The 13332-nt window shown below is 40.6% G+C and overlaps 1 protein-coding gene and 1 pseudogene across 1 annotated transcript; one reads left to right on the top strand and one right to left on the bottom strand.

The window, feature by feature from the left end:
• Positions 1-7508: 7508 nt before the first annotated feature.
• LOC127196217 (protein tyrosine phosphatase type IVA 1-like) lies at positions 7509-8029 on the bottom strand (annotated as a pseudogene).
• Positions 8030-12810: 4781 nt separating this feature from the next.
• On the top strand, positions 12811-13332 carry LOC127196216 (acyl carrier protein, mitochondrial-like). Its single transcript, XM_051153754.1, has one exon. It carries the CDS (start codon positions 12825-12827, stop codon positions 13293-13295), a length of 471 nt encoding a protein of 156 aa, XP_051009711.1. The 5' UTR covers positions 12811-12824; the 3' UTR covers positions 13296-13332.

Here is a 13332-nt window from a genome sequence, read left to right as displayed (position 1 = left end):
CCAAGCTCTGGGATTAAAGGTGTGCACCATTATGCCTTATTTTAGTTTTAGTTTTGTTTTGTTTTTTGTTTTTGTTTTCAAGACAGGGTTTCTCTGTGTAGCCTAGGCTGTCCTAGACTCACTCTGTAGACCAGGCTGGCCTCTGCCTACCGAGTGCTGGAATTAAAGGCATGCACCACCATGCCTGGCCTAATGATTTTTGTTTTGTTTTGTGTGTGTTTTATTTTATTTTATTTTTAATTAAAAAAAATATTTATTTATTTACTATTATGTATAAGGTGCTCTGTCTCATGTATACCTGCAGGCCAGAAGAGGGAATCAGATCACATTATAGATGGCTGTGAGCCACCATGTGGTTGCTGGGAATTGAATTCAGGACCTTCAGAAGAGCAGTCAGTGTGCTTAACCTCTGAGTCATTTCTCCAGCCCATGTGTTTTATTTTTTTTAATGCTAGAGTAAAGATTTGCAGAGATTTGAAACACTGCAAACCTTTGGGTTCTATAGTTGGAGATTTTTACTCAATGTTCTGAGGAAGAGGTCAAACTCCTGCACTGAAAACAACAGCAATAACAACAACAACAAAACAAGTTGGGAGAGTACATCCAAGGTGACTGCTAGATAGTTATTAAACTAGTCCAAATTGATCATTATATAATGCATAAATACACCAAAATAATCATGTGATTTTTCATAAATGTACACAATTACCCATCAGCTATAAAATGATAAACTCATTAAAAATAAAGTAGCAACTGAGGATCTCTGTTGTAAAAGCACAGGAAAGATAGAGAAATGTGCTCTGGAAGATAAAAGAGAGACACTTATAATGAGGAAGGACAAGGACCAAGTGGCAGTCATGGCGTCTGAAAGTGGGGTTTTATCGAAAGCTTTGGTAGAGCATTTTCCACAGAAGAATAGAGGAGGAGTCACTGGGAGGATAAGTCCTTTGGGATGCTGGAGAAATTGGAGTCAAAGTTGTTGGTGGAGGGGCCAGGGGTGTCCCATGATGCTCCAGGGCCTGAGTTCCATTCCTACACTTCAAAACAAAACCCTCAAACAAACAAACTGGGTAACAAAAACGTCTCAAGGATGGCCAGTGGTGTCATTTGAATGTAAAGTTTCTCAGGCTCCGTTTTGAAAGGTCATGGAATGTTTAGGAAGTAGAATTTTACCTGAGGAAGTGGGTCACTTGGGTGTGCCTTGGGGTTTTAAAGCCAGGTCTCGCTTCCTGACTGGATTCTGTTTCCTCAGTGTGAACAGCTAGCCACCTTACTATGACTGTATCCTTTCTTAAACCCTGAGCCCAAGTAAACACAACCTAGAGTGTCAGATATTAAGGTGTGTTTTCAGGTATTTTGTCACAGCAACAAGAATGTAGCTAATACATTGGGAGTGTAGATAAACCATGTAGATGGGGACTGGAGAGAAAGTAACAAGTACAATGGAAATATAAACAAACCATTAGGTAGATGGGTGGAAATGGAAGGACTTCAGAAAATAACAAATATTGTGGGACTATAAACAAATTATTAGGAATGAGGGGACTTCATACCTGGGCTTCTGCATTTTATTAAAGCTTCCAGCATAGCCGCTGGAGGCCACATACATTTCTGACAAAGAACACAGGCTTTGGCGCCAGATCACACAGGCTAAAATTCCATTTCTTCTGCCATTCCCCAGCTCTTGATTTCTGTGCCTAAGATTCTTATCTGCAAAATGGCAATTTTTTCCTCCCAAGCTTTAAAGGACCATTTTATTTTTATTTTTATTTAAAAAAACTCTTCATTGTATTTACTCTGAACTTTATGCATGAACTTTAAAGATAAAATATTATAGATACATAGATACATGATAGTTAGATTAATTTTTGAAAAATTAACTCCCAACATATGTAGTTTATAGCAATTAACAACTTATTTAAACCCACAAATAATAGTAATTTATCCTTTAAATTGCAAATATGCAATACACATTTTGAAATGAAAATTGTGCATTATAGTACAATGTAGTGAATGTTTCTCAATTATAACCCTTGTTTCAACAACTGATTAACATTTTAATTAAGTCTGCCATTCTTTCCATCTCAGTGCCTTCACTGTTCTGGACAGGAATTTAATGAAGTTATTTTTCCATTGTCATTGTCATTTTGGTAGCTAATTATAAATTTTAATAAGATGTTTCAATGACTTAAGTCTGTACTGTTTACTTTAAACTTTTGGACCAAATAAAATCATGAAATAATTTATTCACACAATGCTGCCTATGTTGAAAGATCTCATCTGATTTAGTACTAAAGTGTAAATGTTTGCAATGGGCATGACAGAAAGGGGTGCATGTCATAAGGTCTGTCTCAATTTGTAGTCATATATTAAAGAAAAAAAAAACAGGTCTCAGAAAGTCAATGGCATTGAAAATGCTGGTGTTGTAGCAGATAACGCATAATTTCAGGAATGATAGTCAATACTGTCTGGTGGGGACACCACGTTTTCAGAGTTTAGGAGGCTGAGGCTCGATGATGTGAAATCTGAGGTCAGATGGAGCTACAAAGTGAGATCCTGTCTTAAACAAACAAGAACTAGGGTTGCACTGTCCTTGTCCTATGTGGAGAAATGCCACAATTGTTAGTCCATTCTTTGCATTCCTACTCTTTCTTCACGTTAAGACAACTCAGGTCAACATGGACCACGAACCATGCTTGGAGCTCTGCTTTGGATACTTCTGCTGCATGGGGCTCTCTCAGCAGTCTGCAGACTTAGCTTTTTAGTAAGGAGTGTGAGTGATTTCCGCTCCTTTAATTCCTTAACTACATTTAGAATGTATGCCTTTCCATTCAAACAGAACAATAAGACATGCAATGAACAGATGATACATAATGAAATTCATGGGGGGGCTCCTTTAAAATCTCCAGGTATTAAAACAACTTCAATTTTACACTGTCGTTTGAATACAAGTGCACACAGAATGTGTAGACAATTATCGCTACTCTTATAACTCAAAGAAGACTCTCTTGCAATCACACCCTCTAGTGTGCAGGCCCTAAAATTATTCCCAGTGATCTCCACCTGCTAACATTCATGCCCATGAGCAATGATCTCATATGGGTGTAGACTGGACTTGTAACTGACTTGAGATATCCCAGTTTTGTTGTTGTGCTTCATCTAATGACAAACCTTTTAATTTCCTCCCAGCAGATTATTTACTTCTTGTTAGCTTCACTGAAGAAAGCTGCTGGAGAGTGAAGAGATTTGAGGTTATGAATCAGCCATTGGACTTCTAGAAAAAGAAATTCCTTTTCCACTGGCCCAGTGCAATAAATCCTGGTAAATGCTATATGAGATCCGAAGTCTGGTTGGCACAAGGATTTTGGTCTGACAGAAGACAAATTGTCAAGAACTGGGCTGGATTCTGGCTGAGCTTCTGATCCACATGAACTGTGAACCTATAATGGATGTCAGGGTTAGACTTAAGTGTGTGCTTAGATTACTAACTGCTACTGATAATAAGCTGGTTCATTGCTATTTTCAAAAAGTAATATCAGTTTTATAGGTAAACATGAATTTTTAAAAAAATGAATTGTGTGGAGTGCTGGCAGACTAGCGACATTACCAGGGAGCCCAGGGTCACCGTTTGGAGTTCTTAGTCTTACAAGTAAAGGAATTTAAAGAATGGAGTTAATAGATTTAGTGTTTCTGGTTTTATATTAAGGTTCTTGATCCACTTGGCCTTGAGTTTTGTGCAGGGTGCTAAATATAGATCTATTTGCATTTTTTCTACATGTAGACATCCAGTTAGACTACCAACATTTGTTGAAGATACTATTTTTCCCATTGTATGGTTTTGCCTTCTTTCTCAAAAATCAAGTGTCCATAGGCATGTGGGTTTATTTCTGAGTCTTTGATATGGTTCCATGACTCAGCAGTCTGTTTATATGCCAGAATCCTGAAGTTTTTTTTAAAACATATACATTTATATCATTACACATATATACAATAAACTATCTGTAGCAAGAAGAACCATGACACAATCAGGAATTAGATAAATGTTACATTCTTAGTGTTTTGGCTTTTTGTATTTAACAGCCTTGAAGAAAACATCATCTTTCCTACCTTGGTGCATCTAAAATTCTGAATGTAAATCAATCTCCGTCGCATCTTGTTATTATCAACTTAAAACATCTATCTAGACTTAAAACCATCTTAACCCCTGAACAACTAAGCTTCATTGTAAAACTAAGCTACCTGGTCTTCAACTCCATCAGAGACTTGAGAGGGAATAAACTTGATTACCTGAGTATGCTGGGAGTGCAGGTTAGTAGCTTTCCAAATGAGAAGATGACAGAGACAGTTTTCTACCTGAATAGTCACCCAAAACTCTCTATTATGTTGGAACATCTTCTTCAGCCTTCTGGCCCAATATATCTGACAGACATATTTGTGAGGCAGGAACTATTGAAGATTTGCTTACCCTGTCTTGGCAGAGTTTGGCCGTCTACTCTGCCTGCATCCAAGCTTGCCCTTTTTTAGGCAGAATTTTGTCTGTGGTAGAAACGAGGACATTTTGCCTAGTAGCTTGTTTGCCACATTTGAAGCCATCTCCACAAGGAGGTTCTTTGATGCTTATCATCCTCTTTGAGGTAGGCTGGGTGTTGCCAGAAGTTAACCTGTCTCATTGTCAGTAAATCTTTAAAATAATAAAAACATTTAAAAATGCCACATTCTGCACGTCTCTGAGGTTTTTGAAGACCTTTTCTAACTATCCTACCTTAACTTTCTATAGACTCATATCTATCTGCCGCACCTAAGATGTGAAGAATAAACTTACATTTGAATTCTATACCACTGTATCTAGAATTAAACTTATTTTGCATCTATATACAAAATTCTATACTAGAGAATCAAAAATAACCTTGTGAGTGACAATTGAGGCATTAAGTTGAGGAGTAGATTCACTAATCTACTTTTTGTTCTATCTTCCCTGTATATTTCTATATTCCCTGTATATTTCTATATTCCCCTCTTCTTTCTTTTCAACCTCTATCGCCAAACCTAAGATGTAAGATAAGGGAAAAGAGAGACATCGCTGAGTCTAACCTTGTTTTCTTTCTAAATAAGACCAATAATAACTTGTAACCAACTCCCATTGATAATAACCCTTTGTAGCCCAAGAAAGTAACCCAAGACCTACCTGACTCCCCTTAAAGGAAATGGGCATTGTTCTCTTAAGGTTCCTTCTGGCTGATTTGGGATGAATAATAATAATAGTAGGGGCCTAAATAAAATTGAGGAAACAGTTAAACAAGCTGGGAATCGCATTTGTGGTCCAGTTTCAAAATGTTGGGAAATTCCAGGCTTAATTAGAGTCCTGTGTGGGACAGTCTGAAATGCTGGACCAATAGGGATTGGATGCTTTCTTTGAAAGTGTCCTGGTAGCTGTCTTGTTCTGATGAGGAATGAAGGACCATCATAAGCCTACAGTGAATTAGCTCATGGACAGTTTAGAACAACCCCTGGCAGCTGTGAGGTCTCTGTTTTGAGTCAGCAATGTTGGAAACAAGGACAGGCCTTGATGGTAGAATATCCTCTGTAGGCTGTGGGCTTCCAGAACTGCAAAAGAGCTGTTGATGGGGGTCAGGGTCAGTGGAAAGTGGACACAATTTTATAGCAGAAGCAAGCAGTTTCTGTTTGATTTCCTTGGCAGAGCTCAGTGGCAGGAGAAGCAGAGCAAGGCCATTAAGCTGAAGGTGGGACAGAGGAGAGTGTAGCTGGAGAAGGCCGAGTGCACCCGTGATTGAGACTGACTAGTTTAGTTTTGGTCCTACTTGGAGTTCATGAAGGGTTGCAGGTACCTGGACTAAGGTGTCCTGTGTGGACATGCAGGCGGAGAGGCGGACAGTCAGGATGGCAAGCATGTGTTAGGACTCCTACTTCAGCTTTCCAGCAATCATTTTCTTTCTTTCTTTTTTCTTCCCTTTTTGTGTTTCATCATTTATTTAGATGTTGAAACTCTCGCACTAAGTTTTTGCAAGCTGGTGAACGCTGACAAGTTATTTCTCCCACAGAACTATAACCACACATTCCCAGACAGTATAAATATATTGTTGAACTAACATTAATACACATCATCATTCTATCAATTACATAATAAAACAAATGGTCGAGTAACCAATTATGAAGCTCCGTAGCTCAAAAGGCGTATGTTTGCTCAGTTCATTAGCAGACCCCACTTTTTCTTTTTTCCAAGAGAGGTTGGGAAGAGAAGGGAAAAACCATAATTCAAGTCGGAGAACAACTTCTGATAGGTATGGAAAAAACAATTTCAGAAATTTTGATTAAAAATTGGTTAGCTACAACAATGTATCTCTACCTCTTAAAAATACTTAATAAAGCTAGGCATGGTGGTGCACACCTTTAATCCCAGCACTCAGGAGGCAGAGGCAGGCGGATAGCTGTGATTTCGAGGCCAACCTAGTTTACAAAGTGAGTTCAGGACAGCCAAGGCTACACAGAGAAACCTTGTCTTGAAAAACCAAAACCAAACCAAAATGAAAACAACAACAACAACAAAAGGTATTAATAAATTAAAGAGCACATTCTACGTGTTCTGCACAAGACAAAGACAACATATTGCTAAAAATATTTAATAGCCTCCTCTCATTCTTTCTGTAGGCCCTCCCTGTTAAGTTGTACCTCTGAGTGCAAACATTAAATTAACCATAAGGCTTTTTATCTGCCGACATTATTGAAGATTTATGCTTCTGTAATAAAGCTGATTTTCAAACAGAGGTTTCCCAAAACAGCATGAAATAAGACATAGAAAGACATTAAATAATCAATGCAAGACTTGGCTAAAAAAACGATGGCTAAGCAAACATGGTGTATATGGTGAAGTGTGGGAGATATAAACATAGAGTGGGCAGGCAGAAAGTGAGAGAAGACCTGCAGTATTTGAAATGACTGAAGGGGTGAGCCATGGAAGGTCTAGAGTGTTCTCAGTTCCTGGAATTTTGGTTTTGTATGATTCTAAAAATATACAAGTATTGTGCTGGGTATTTTGGAACCTGGTCTTTCTAAAATTCCTTATGTATTAATAATATTCTGGTACAGGAGTACATTTAGTGATATAACTCAATACCTTATTTTAGGAAAGGTCAATTGGTACAAATAATTAAGCACATTGTAAATTCTGACCAGCAAAAATGTTTTGCTAAGTGTCCCAACAGGTTGATCATAACCCAAATATAGAGGTTGCAATTCTGTCAAGTTTGTGGCCTGGTAAAACTGGTTTTCAATATTCCTGTGGACGCTTCAGTTGGTTTATTCAATAAGTCAACACATTGGCTAATTTTGGAGATTGTTTTTTGTTTGTTTTTCAAGGCTTTGTGTAGCCTTGGCTGTCCTGGACTCTCTTTGTAGACCAGCCTGGCCTTGAACTCACAGCAATCTGCCTGCCTCTGCCTCCCAAGTGCTGGGATTAAAGGTGTACGCCACCATGCCCGCTTACACTGGCTAATTATGTATGACAAAAAATTAGGTCCCATCTGAAGTCCCACTTCCAAGGCAATGGTTTCAGGCACCCCAGTTTTATTGAATACAACAGTTGTTTCTATGACCAATGGGCAGCTGCATTTTAGGACGGTGCTTCTCCAGATACAAAGTTGTTTGCTGTTAAAGAGCATCTTTATATTTCACTCCACCTCCAGTTAATGCACGGGAGCCCTGCCAAGGCCTGCAACACAATGGACGGCAATACAGCAACCAGGTTCCTCACGAAACTTAATCGTTACAAGACTTAGCCAGCCAGTCATCAACGATCGATTGTGGTGCACCATCATCCAAAGGCCAGTCAAGAACATGAATGCCTTCTTTCTCCAAAAGAGTAGTGTCACATGCTCTTACTATTGTGGTAATCCCATTAAGTTCCTCTATAAGTTTGTTTAAGGTCGCATTGATTGGATTGTGTGTAATAAGAAATCTCATGTTCTTGTATGTGACTTCCACAGGAGCAGGGCGGTTCATACGAGCCATAGTAATTTAGTTAAAAAAAAAACCTAATAGGGTATGAAAGAATTTTAAAAATTGAATACAGAAATGATACAAAAAGCAAACAAACAAAAAACAAACTGCAAACCCCAAACAGAAAACAAACTGAAGTCTACTTCAATATTCAATATATTCCACTTGAAATTCTCAGTGCTTTGAGTATGAAATTGGGAGAAATGGGCAATGAAATGAACTCCCTAAGAAGCAGTGATTCTTCAATTCAGTAATACTGAGGCAGTACAAAGAAAGTGCACCGAAGTTTTCCCCATCCAGGTCTGGGCTCTTGTAAAATGCTCTGCAGATTTCAGTTCAACATTCCAGGTTCTCCACTCTTATCGGGGCTTCTTGGTGGTGGTGTAATGAATTTCTACAGTTCACTTACCTTCACAGAGCTGAGGAATATGGTGCAGACAGCGGGGCACCAGACGATCATGCAGTGAGTTACCCGAGGAGTGTCACCCCCATCAATCATTTTCAAACTTGTCTGAGAATCTGGTGGCTCTTCGGCAGTGCCACAGGGCCAATTCTATCAGATTGGCTCCTGATGGAGGGAGATAGCAGGGATAGTGGAAGTAGAGTTTATTTGTAAGACAAAAAAACATGGTGTATTGTTTTGCTTTGGAAAGCACTGCCTCTTGATGAAAGAACGTGGGTTTGAGAATCCTGCCTCCTCCGAACTGGAAGCATGACCTGGACTAGGTCATTTACAGTCTTTAGGCTTCAATGTGCTCATTTGCAAAACGGATAAACTGGATTAGATGATCTTTCTCTGACATCCTTTTATTTATTCCCCAAGGGTTGGAACTCAGACGCCAGGCTATTCAGAGCTGAGAAAGTTTTCGGGCGCCACCTTGTGGCCCCAAAGAAATAGTATTGTAATGAAGCTCTGCCAGGCTTTTGGAAGTTGGGTCTTCAAGGACATGAAGCCCTTTCCAGGGTAAGAGCGCTCTCTTGTGAGAATAGATTGTGGATGAGCTGGACATGGTACGGTAGCCAGAACCTCATCAGGAAAGTCAGAATAACTCGTGAATAATTTATAGTCTGCCCAGCTTGCTGGAGAGAAGGCTCATAACAGTGGCCAAAGCTTTCTTGGAATCAGCTTACTTCAATTAGACTTCTTTATTGAAACAATGACCTTGAAAATGATTCCACCTTCATATTTAGACCCAGCTCACACATCTCCCAATGTGGATATAAAATGTTCTGATGCATGTGTGCTACTTAACAGCCTTTGCTGAGCAGAGATGAGGTCAGGGTCACTTTACAAGGAGCCATGACAGACTCTTAATTTAAAATGACCTTTAAGATGGTTGATTAGTGATACCGAAGAGCCAAGTGTCTGATTCTGAAGGGTTCTCAGAACAACTTTCTGGAAATGGCCCTGGATTATGTATTTCCTACCCAAGGGCACAGGGGTGTCTGAAACAAAGGCTGTCATAAAACTGCCTAAAGCGGAAGTTGTAGGGAGGCTTTTCTTGTAGTTAAGCTTTGAACAGAGATGCAAGGCCAGGAATAGCATTCTTCCCGTGCTTAGTCTTCACAAGTGTTTTGTTTTTTTCCCAAGCAAAACAAAACAAAACAAAAAAACCTTGAGTCTAAAATTTTACCCTCTAAAAAGTTAATTTTAAGAATTGTTTGGAGGGGGATGGAGAGATGGCTCAGAGGTTAAGAGCGCTGCCTGCTCTTCCAAAGGTCCTTAATTCAATTCCCAGCACCCACGTGGTGGCTCACAACCATCTATACTGAGATCTGATGCCTCTTCTGGCATGCAGGTGTACATGCAGGCAGAATACTCATAATCATAAAGGAAAAAAAAAAAAGAATTGTTTGCAGCCGGTCGTGGTGCCACACACCTTTAATATTAGCACCCAGAGGCAGAGACGGGTGATTGCTGTGAGTTCAAGGCCAGCCTGGTCTACAAACAGTCTAGTACAGCCAGATCTGCTACACAGAGAAACCCTGTCTCGAAACACACACACACACACACACACACACACACACACAAAAAAAAAAAAAAAAAAAAAAAAAAAAAAGAAAGAAAGAAAGAAAAAAAGAAAGAAAGAAAAGAAAAAGAACTGTGTGGAAGAGTTCTGGATCGTTGATACTTAGAAGTATTTTACTCCTTCAGATTTCTCTCTCCCCTCCCTTCTCTCCTTATTCTCCATTTCTTCTTTGTTGGGTTTGGAACACCGGGTCTCACGGACTCTACCACTGAGTTATATTCCTACCCCTATTTTATTTCTTTCTTAGTTCTATATGAAACTTATGGATTAGAAACTATATTGTTGATGGTTGTGGTGGCACACGATTGTAGGATTTGCTGAAGAAGGTGGGGGCTGGAGAATCAGAAGCTCAAGGCCAGCCTAAGCTACACATTTTAAGCCTGGCAGTGGTGGCAGGCACCTTTAATCCCCGCACCCAGGAGGCAGAGGCAGGCAGATATCTGTGAGCTTCAGGCCAGCCTGGTCTACAGACCCAGTTCTTGGACAGCCACAACTACACAGAGAAACCCTGTCTCACAAACCAAACAAATGCAAAACAAAAAACAAAGGAAAAGAAACTTCACTGTTCAGCTAAAGAGATAGCTAGCCCAGCAGTTAAGAGCACTGGATGCTTTAGCAGAGGACCCAAATTTGCCATGAAGTGCTAGATATTACAAATTTGCATCAATTTTCTCATGGAATACTTAAGAACAACCTGATGAGACAGGTAATCAGCATTTCCATCTAACAGGAGGAATGGACCCCCAGAGAGGTTAAATACAGGTCAGTGAGCAACAAGGGCCAGAGACTCAGTCCCAGGGACCTGGGTGTTTGGAGGGGTAACTCTTTGCCAAAATACTGCATCATTTTTATCTTCTTCTTAGAGTTAAGCCTCTCCAAAGACGCTGCCCACTTCTCTAGTAAGACATGACAGAGGCAACATATAGGAGAAATTCACTGGGGTCTTACACTTCAGAGGGTTAGAGTCCACGTTCATGATGGTGGGGCACATGGCAGCAAGCAGGCAGAAATGGTGCTAGAACAGTAGCTGAGGACTTATCTCTTAAGACACGACCATGAAGTTGGAATGGCAAGGGCTTTTGAAACTTCAAGGCTTGCCCCCCCCCATGACACACCTTCTCCAAATGGGGACCAATAATTCAAACATATGAGCCTATGGGGACCATTCTCCTTCAAACCACCACAGCTTGGTCATTGTGTTTCTTTTTCCACTAAAACATAAGCCCCTTGAAGTCAACTCGTTTGTTTAGAGACACTATGATTGTACAAGGAAGCCCTAGCTGAGATGGAAAAACGGGCTAAAACCTAGTCTTCCTCAAGTTGCTCCCAGAAGGCTTATCTTACACAAATCAAAGCTGGCAGTGGATCTGACATATATCTTGCTCAATAGTTGATTCCCAGAGACTAGATCAAAGACTGGACACTTTAGATTCTCACAGAATATGCACTAACTGAATGAAATGGGACAGCGTAAACTCTAGCCAGATAGGTTTATACTAGAAAATAACCGTGTTACATTAAAAAGATTTTATCTTATTTTAAATTGTGTGTGTGTGTGCGGGTATACACATGTGTGTGTGTGTGTGTGTGTGTGTGTGTGTGTGAGAGAGAGAGAGAGAGAGAGAGAGAGAGAGAGAGAGAGAGAGAGAGAGATAGAGAGAGAGAGATAGAGAGAGAGTGGGTTTGTATATGTAAACGCAGTACTAATGGAGGCCAGCAGAGGGTACAAATTCTCCTGCAGCTGGAGTTACATATGGTTGTGAGGCACTGGACATAGGTGCTGGGAACCAGACTCAGGTCCTTTTTGAGATCAGTACATGCTCTTCATGGCTGAGTCATCTCTCCATCTTATACAACAAAGATGAGGCTGGGGTGATAGCTCAGGTAGGACAGGAGTTTAGATGGCTGGCACTCATTTGAATATTGGGCAGATGTGGCAACATTCCTGTAATCCCAGCGCTTGAGAGTAGAGACAGAGGAATCTGTCAAGCTGAATAGATGAGCTCTGGGTTCAAGTGAGAAACCCAACCCTGATGTACAAGCTAGAGAATGATGAAAGAAGACATGGTGTTAAGCTTTGGCCTTTATGTACATTTGCACACACAAATGTACTTACATATGCTAACATATACATGTGCAGACACACACACACAAACACACACACACATGTCTTACATGCGAGGCAAATTTTTTTTTGATCACTGAACTATACTCTCAGTCTTCAGGGAGTCTTTTTTTCTTTTAGGTGTCCGAGACAGAGTTTTTCTGTGTAATAGCCCTGGCTGATCTGGACTCACTTTGTAGACCAGGTTGTCCTTGAACTCACAGAGACCCACCTGACTCTGCCTTCTGCCGGGATCACAGGTGTGCATCACTATGCCTGGCATAGAGTGGTCTCTAATGAGACTCTTCAACAGGAAGTTCCCTCAGATGAAGTGATTTCAGATTTTCCCATGAATGTGTTCTTGTTAACTTTTGCCTGAGTCTCAGGTAAGTGGGAATTTTGTGTGACTTTTGGGCGATCTTTGATGATAGTGTCTAACCACATGGTTCCTTAAAGTAATTTCCCCTGAGATTTCACTTTGTGTACAAACCAGCTGTAGTGGTTTGAATAAGAACGGCCCTCATAGGCTCATAGATGTGAATGATTGGTCCTTAGGGAGTAGCACTGTTAGGAGGTATGGCCTTATTAAAGTAGGTGTGGTCTTCTTGAGAAAGTATAGTACTGGGGTTAGGGTTAGGGTTTAAAAGTGCCCAGTGTCACCCTGGGTTGGGGTAGCCATGGCGGCTCGTGTCCTTTCCTCCTGTGTCCGCCGCCTGCCCATGGCCTTTGCGCCGCTACCGCAACTTCCCACTCTGGCCTTGTCCCGGCCGCTCAGCACCACTTTCTGTCCTGAGGGAATCCGCAGGAGACCGGGGACTCTGCAGCCTGCCTTGGCCCTCGCGCAGGTGCCTGGAAGGGTCACACATTTGTGCCGCCAGTACAGTGACGCACCCCCACTAACATTAGAGGGGGTCAAAGATAGAGTTCTGTATGTCTTGAAACTCTACGACAAGATTGACCCGGAAAAGCTCTCAGTAAATTCCCACTTTATGAAGGACCTGGGCTTAGACAGTTTGGACCAAGTGGAGATTATTATGGCCATGGAAGACAAATTTGGGTTTGAAATTCCTGATATAGATGCAGAGAAGTTAATGTGTCCACAAGAAATTGTAGATTACATTGCAGAGAAGAAGGATGTGTATGAATAAATTACCAGAGCCACTTTCCTCACTGAGAGGACTCCGA

This window comes from Acomys russatus, chromosome 12 (genome assembly GCF_903995435.1).
Source record: "Acomys russatus chromosome 12, mAcoRus1.1, whole genome shotgun sequence".
Taxonomy (NCBI): Eukaryota; Metazoa; Chordata; class Mammalia; order Rodentia; family Muridae; genus Acomys; species Acomys russatus.
The sequence above is the reverse complement of the archived record's forward strand: the minus strand, read 5'-3'. Positions and strand labels throughout refer to the sequence as shown.

Excerpts from the sequence above, each read along its gene's own strand:
- LOC127196216 (XM_051153754.1), top strand. The coding sequence starts at position 12,825 with ATGGCGGCTCGTGTCCTTTCCTCCTGTGTCCGCCGCCTGCCCATGGCC.